Raw genomic sequence first — 7,290 nt, 5'->3', positions numbered from 1 at the left:
GGTGCTAAATTTGAATATTTATGTATGTACATGAATAAATAGACAACTCATATGGTAGTCTACAAAATTAGTATTTATTATAAATTGTGCGTCAGCAGTTTCTCAGAGCGAGGAAAGCTGTTTCGGTTGTCACTAAAACAGCTTCAGGGGATCCATTCCATGCTCTACAGTAACACCATCATACAGTATTTAAAGATAACATTGCTGCCGATAAGCACCAGAAACAAGACATCTTTCCAACATCCAGCTGTTACACTACACCGAGGGAAAAACTATATACCATCCATTTAGAACAAATGCTTATAGCTGGTCCAAATGGACGCAGAAAGAAACACAAAGCGTATATCTAAAAGAAAACCCCATTTATCCTAATCTACAACTAACAAGAAATCAGAATCCAATCAGAGAAAAAACACATCCACAATCACATGCGAAGCAAACCTCACAGAACACAAACAAGATGAGAGGCGCTGTGACAAGAGAACCACTTCGGTAATATGTAAACGGACCCTGAAAGCACATGATCTTCTATTATCACAAATACATGATTGGAGAATTTGAAAATCTAAACATCTCTATCAAAAATAAAGGTAATCCTGTTGGAATGAACTTTAAAATGAAGTCATCCAGCAGCATTTTTTACTCTGCATTAGGGGTGTGAAAGAAAGCACACACACAACTTCGTAATGTTAGAAAGTAGAGTGCTGCAATTGTTTGAACATGTCTTGAAAAATGAATTTATATAGTATACGGACATGTTTTCAGCTGGGTAAGGCCTGTGAAGTGTACGTCCTCCTTTATTAGGGATGAGCTGTGAATCCGTAGGTTGTCAAATCTCACTTCTGTCAGACTTCAGATCAAGTTATTGTAATGCATTTTCTTCCCCTCTGGTTTTAAATTCAGTACTTAAACAGCTAGGTTGCAGAGTTAAAGACGCCAAGATTTTCACTGGGAGTAACCAAGATGGACAGAATTAGAAATGAGTACATCAGAGGGACAGCTCGGGTTTAGCTGTCTGGAGACAAAGCTGAGATGGTTTGAACATGTGCAGAGGAGGTGATGAACATGGAGCTGCCAGACAGGAGAAAGAGAGTAACACCTGAGGCGATTCAACAATGTAGGGAGATGCAGGGGGCGATAGTGTTCTGTGGCAAAACAACCAAAATACCGTAAAACTTTGCATATTAAAACATCCTTTTGCCCTAATTTTTGCCCTAAGACGTGTGTCAGAAAGTGGTTAAAGTAAACAATCAGGACTTCCTCTTATGGACTGAACAAACTGATTTAAAATTCAAGGCCTGAACAAACATCTGCAGCACTCCTACTGGCTACAATACACAGTTAGGTGCATAATTTGTTGGACAAAAACACAATTTTTGTAGTTTTGAGTGTGTACACCACAACTGAAAGACCATAGAAAAAAAACTAAAGGTCACAATGGCAATTATTTACATGGGTAAGAAAAGCAATTTCATCAGCATATCCTCCATTTTCACAAACTGCAATTAATTCATCAATTTAAATACAGCAAGTTTAAAACAAGTTGTAAACCACTGATTACACAAGAACAAGGAGGAAGGACTTGACTTTACCTATAAACATCTAAGACTAATGTTTTAAATCATCACGATTATCTTATTTAAAATCCACTGTGGTGGAGTGCAGAGGCAAAACTCCAACAACAGAGTCCTTGTCCAACAAACTCTGGACCTAACTTTAAACTAAATGAAATTGGCCTCTTTGAATCAATATGTACATAAAACAGCTGATAATTCTAATGTCCAGAAGAAACTTTACAGCACCACTAAAACTTAGTTACAGAAATCAATATAGGTTCATTCACAATGTCAGTACGGCTTAAAAAGAAAAATGCATAAAAAACAATAATAAAAATTTTAAACAAACACAACCTCAATACTGTCAGAGCAACATCAGACCTGCTGAGATGGCCAAACGTAGATAGGTTAGGCTGTTACAAACACACACAAGAACGCAAGTCACAACATCTTGACTGAAATATCTGATAAAAAAAAAAAAAAAGATCCTCCAATATAAAACTGAAACACTGTAATCCAATGTTTTAACCAAGGCATGAAAAGGTAACTTTTTTTTCCTTCTTCAAAAGAAGCTTCTGACAACACTGCAGATGTCAGCTTTTAATTGGGAAAAAACAAACAAAATGTAGGCTAAATGAAATTAATAAATTAAAAATAGTGTAAACAATACTGTCATTAGCTGCTCTTTCAGAACTGTGCTCGTCATCAATGGAATCTGTACTTCCGCGCTGGCTTGAGGTTGACGTATGTCTTCTTCATGTCCTCTGTCTCGTCCTTCTTCACGAGCTGATACCGTTCTCCTTTTGTGGTTACCACCTGGTTACCGTGGTACCGAACTAGCTTCTTTGGAGCCTGTCACAACAGAGTGCACCTGGATTTAGAGGCATGAAACAGATTTGATGTGAAAAAAACAGAAGTATAAGGGGAAGCTTACATCTTTGGGAACGACGGGACGGTGTGTTTTCTTATCTTCCTCCCTGTCCACCAGCATGTACCTAGTATGATTAAGCACAGTCATAAACTCAAGAAACAAACAAATGAGGAAAGTTCTGCTGAGTCACACTAGCACTCTTACTCACTTCTCAAGGATGCTCTCTTTAAGTTTCTGGTCTGCCAGTGAGGAAATACTCTTCCCATGGTTTACCTGAGACAAGAGGATCCCATCAAAGACTGCTAAGGAAGGTAGGAGGAACACAAAACCAACGTTTCTGTGTGTATCAGAGACTCACGTTAAGAGGTGTGGGACTGAGTTGAACATCCCCTTCTATGATAAGACGAACAGCTTCCTCCATGTCTCCTTTGGCAATAGACAGGGCGCTGCGAGCCTCAGTCAGACTACACTTGGGAAACATCTCTAGTAAGTGCTGCTCCTGAGCCTCCCACTCAGACACTGGTGGCTAACACAGACACGTGAATATTTGTTAATGGATGTAACAAAATCTACAGTAGGACAAAAAGATAAATGCAAATATGTAAAAAAACATAATGTGCTGATGTCAGGTGAATCGATAACCTTGGCAGTGGCTCCCTCTGTCTGTGATTTAAGGCACTGCGTTTCTCTTCTTGGTGGCTCACTGGGCAGGCTGGTGAGCTTCAATGAGATCTCTTCTGTCCTTGCCTTAGGGATACCATTTTCTTCACGAGCTAAATAAAGAGGAAGAAATAAATTAACATGGTAGTAGAATAGTAGAAGTATCAGAATCACACTTTTAGAAACGCGAAGAAAATGAACATGTTTGCCACCTGAGGTCCGAGCAGTAGCTAGTTTTGAAGCCAGACTGAACATCATTTCACAGACTTTGACACTGCAGAATAAAAAGAAAAAAAAAACTGTTATTAAAAAAATAATAATAAAATAGAGATAACATTAAAACGCATAGTACAGTTGTTATGTGGTTTTCTTAACCCATCCAGAGAAAGGAGAAAGTCTATTTACCTGTCAATTTCTGCAAAGCCAGGTATGTAAGCTTCTAGCATCTCTGCAAAGTCCTCCACATCAAAGTTCTCCTCAACACTCTGCTGGGAACCAAGATCCTCCAGGACTCCAGTGATGTAAGACAACAGGACATCATCCAGTGTGCTGCATGGCACGGTAGGAAAGGAAGTTACTTCCAAAGCCATAAAAAAAAGATTTTTCAGGCTTAAATGAGGCTGGGGGCTGCTTACCTGAGATCTGCATCAGTAATGTAAGTCTGAATAAATTCCTGCAGTGCACTGTGGATAATTTTGTGGAGGTCCATTACTTTCTCCTGCTGTGAGGTAGAATACGCACAAAAGTCAAAGTGCTGGATGATCACGTCAGTTATATACTGAGCAGTGGCAAATGCAGACCCTTAAATAACCTAACAGCTGTCACCATTTACCAGATTTGGTACACAGTCAGGTCATGCTGAAATAAACACGTTACAAAACCAGTTGTTACAAAAGCTTGAGATCCAGCATCTCTAGCAGGCAGCGATGACTTTTACGCGGGACAGATCTCAAATATGGTTAGCTGTGATGCAACCATAATATTACAAACTTTGAGGAAAGACTTACCATTGCAATTAGGCAGATTAATTCAGATAGTTAAGCAACAGCTTATCTATGCAGCTAACAACGCTTTAGCACAACACACACACAACTATACAATGACCTCTCTCGTGCTTTGCAGCACAGCATTAGCACTGCAGCTGTTACTTATCCGCTAATGGTTAATTACTAGCATCACGGCTAAACTATCATAAGCTATACGATATTGTGTGTTGTTATTCACACACACATATCACTCGTATTTTCTCAACATCACCAGTGTCTGTTGATCCACAAGGCTAACCTTCATCTGGGCATCTCGTTAGAGAAATAGCTGCAGGCTCTTGGAGAACTAGCGCTAGCAAAGTGGCTTCTTGTTAGCTGACAACAACTACAAGCAAGCTAACAGTCAACGCTGAATGCCTAAACGAATGCTGTTACATAAGAGCGGGTTTGTATTGAAGAAAACTTACTGTGAGAGAAATTATGGAGACATGAAGCTAAAGGTTTTCCCCAGATATATACGGGGAAGACAGGTCAGTACAGAGATTTCTATTCGTGACAACCGCAAACTTGCACGGCACGATTCAAAACATTAGTACGTCACTTCCTCTAAAAAATGTTTAATCCTTAATAATGTTCGTTATATTTAATTGAAATAAAAAGGAAATCTAATGCAATTCAGACTGTTTCTTTTGAATCTGCACTGTCAAGCTTAAAAACACACACAAAAAACAAAACAACCAAGAGACCATGGTAGAATAATATTTTATTTAACATATATGTTTTTAAATATTCATATATATTCAAGGGACTATCCTGCTCCCACTTAAAATACAAAGTTACTGTGACAAAATATTACTACAAATAACTACACTCACTGCAGCAACAAGGTGCTGAAAATATTCCTAAGAAATTTTGGTCCATATTAAAATAATATCACATCATTCGTCAGCTACATATTCATAATGGGAATCTTTTATTCCACTACATCCCTAAGTTGCTCCGTTACACTGAAATCTGGTCACTGGAGGCCATTTGAGTATACTGAACTCATTGCTATGTTCAAGAATCTAGTTTGACGAATAAAACACAACAAAATCCAGTTTGAGATGATTTCAGCTTTGTGACATGGTGGGTTATCCTGGTTATCCAGTGTACCCATTTTATGATGGACGGTAGATAGTAAGTAGATAACTAATGGCGGAAATGCAAAAACATCAGCGTAAGACTTTCTCAGAGCTATTAGTGCTAATACCTACCATTTCAAGGTCATTGTTACCTTTTTTAAAATGTCACATTTTTTCCTTAGTGGGTACAATAAGTATTCAATCAATCAATCAGTCAATGAATGAATGAATGAATGAATGAATGAATGAATCAATCAATCAATCAATCAATCAATCAATCAGTCACAGATACTTCTTAGACACCAACCTCTCTGCCACCATGGGCAAAAACCAAAAAGCTGTCAAAAGAAGCTGGAATACCATCAGCAAGAACTAGGGACAACTGTTGGTGACCCTCAGTCTGAAGCTCCATACAAGATCTTGGTTTATGAGGTGAGGATGATCATGAGAAAGTTGGTGGATCAGTCCAAAACTATATGTATGAGTTGGTAAATGATCTGCAGGCAGTCAGGACCACAGTCAGTGAGAACACCATTGGTAACACACAATGACTGTAGAAAACAAAAATGAGCTCTTTGGCATCAACTCTACCCACCCTGTTTGGAGAAAGAGAAATGCTAAGTATGACCCAAAGAACATCATCCCCACAGTCAAGCACAGAGGTGGAAACATTATGATTTGGGCTGTTTCTTCTACTAAGGGTACATGCTACTTCACTGCACAGAGGGGCCTATAGACAGCGCCACGTACCATAAAATCATAGCGGAGAGCCTCCTTCTCTAAGCTGTGGATGGATCTTCCAGCATGACAGTGGCCCCAAAAATATTTTCAAGGCAACAAAGGTGTGGGTAAAAAGGAAGCACAAGAGGGTCATGGATTAACCTAGCCAGTCTCCAGCCCTCAGTACAAGAGGGTCTGCCAAGATGCAGTAAAAGAAGACTAAAGGATTTAGAGAGTTTCCGTAAACAGGAGTAGCCCCAAATCCCCCCTGACATGAATGTAAACCTGGTGACCAACTAGAAGAAATGTCATATCACTATGGTTTCCAGTCATGTTTTGCTTGGGGATCAAATGTATATTTCACTCAGTGACATGCAAATCAATTTATAATGTTTGTGTAACATGTTTTCTTCAGGATTTTTGGCTGATATTCTGTCCATCTCCATTAAAATGCAACCATAAAAATTAGAGACCGTTCGTTTTCTTGCGAGCAAGAAAACTTACAAATTCAGCATGAGATCAAATAATTATTTCCCCCAAAGTATTTTCCAGCTGTCATCAAATATTTTTCTCTTAGAAAATACATTTTATCTTCCACTGCGAACCCAAGATTTACAGTTCATTTGTCTTATTGATACATGTGTAGATTTCTTTTTTTAAATTCCTGACTCAGTGTCTGAATATTGGTCTATTTACCAGCCTATGGTAGGGTGGTAAACAGTCTACTCTCACTTTGACATTATCTTATATCTTTTGCCAGATCCATACATAGTTGATGATCAAGGTGTTATCTGAGGCAACATCAATGATGTCATTAGAGCCTGCTCTCAGTTACCTCCGCCTGTGTTGGTATTATAGCAGATATGTACCTGTAAATCATTAATGCTCATTCAATTGTCTCCTTGCTCCCTTGGCAGTATCTCTTGCCGGCTGTAGTATTTCATCGGGAAATATGGTACACACCACTGATAAAACAAGCAAGAACAATTCTCGACTTGGCTGAACTCTGTTTCAACTCTGAGCTCATGGCTAGACAGGTGGGGCTGAGGTATCAGAGGAGAGCATGTAGTATCTGTATTAAAGGACAGCATGGTGTTTTTCCCCTCTTTGTGTTTTCCCGACCGACACCGAGAACAGCCTGCAAGTAGTAATACACACATTTGAAGACCATATTGTAATATTATATTGCGCATGCTCATACTTAGAACAGCCATTGCTTATACCTTAATGCACGAAACAAGGTTTTAACTGCATTTGCACATGTCCAAACAGAAAATAATAGTCTCAAAAGCCATCTGGAGGTCCTGTTTATAGCTTCTTCTAGTCAAAGTTCAGTAGTTAAATCAACCTCACAGACCATGATAAAGACAAAA

General features: G+C 38.9%; 1 protein-coding gene across 2 annotated transcripts; it reads right to left on the bottom strand.

The window, feature by feature from the left end:
* Window positions 1–55: 55 nt before the first annotated feature.
* On the bottom strand, window positions 56–4,668 carry cuedc2 (CUE domain containing 2). 2 transcript variants are annotated; one of them, XM_084948328.1, is made up of 9 exons: window positions 4,541–4,668; window positions 3,723–3,808; window positions 3,493–3,636; window positions 3,300–3,361; window positions 3,070–3,200; window positions 2,786–2,953; window positions 2,636–2,700; window positions 2,491–2,551; window positions 56–2,408 (listed from the first exon to the last, which is right to left on the bottom strand). In XM_084948328.1, exons 2-9 carry the CDS (start codon window positions 3,794–3,796, stop codon window positions 2,262–2,264), a joined length of 852 nt encoding a protein of 283 aa, XP_084804454.1. In that variant the 5' UTR covers window positions 3,797–3,808; window positions 4,541–4,668; the 3' UTR covers window positions 56–2,261. The 2 variants fall into 2 exon arrangements, with proteins under 2 accessions (XP_084804454.1, XP_084804455.1); XM_084948329.1 differs by having other exon boundaries at window positions 3,723–3,805.
* Between the last annotated feature and the right edge of the window lie 2,622 nt (window positions 4,669–7,290).

Source organism: Perissodus microlepis, chromosome 13 (assembly GCF_051167445.1).
Source record: "Perissodus microlepis isolate ML-2025 ecotype Zambia chromosome 13, ASM5116744v1, whole genome shotgun sequence".
NCBI classification, from domain to species: Eukaryota; Metazoa; Chordata; class Actinopteri; order Cichliformes; family Cichlidae; genus Perissodus; species Perissodus microlepis.
This window is presented reverse-complemented; position numbering and strand designations above follow the sequence as displayed.

Coding starts and splice junctions, on each gene's coding strand:
- cuedc2 (XM_084948328.1), bottom strand. CDS start 3,796: ATGGACCTCCACAAAATTATCCACAGTGCACTGCAGGAATTTATTCAG. Junction 3,362..3,492: donor GGCTTTGCAGAAATTGACAG/GTAAATAGACTT, acceptor TTTATTCTGCAG/TGTCAAAGTCTGTGAAATGA. Junction 3,201..3,299: donor AGCTACTGCTCGGACCTCAG/GTGGCAAACATG, acceptor CTCTTTATTTAG/CTCGTGAAGAAAATGGTATC.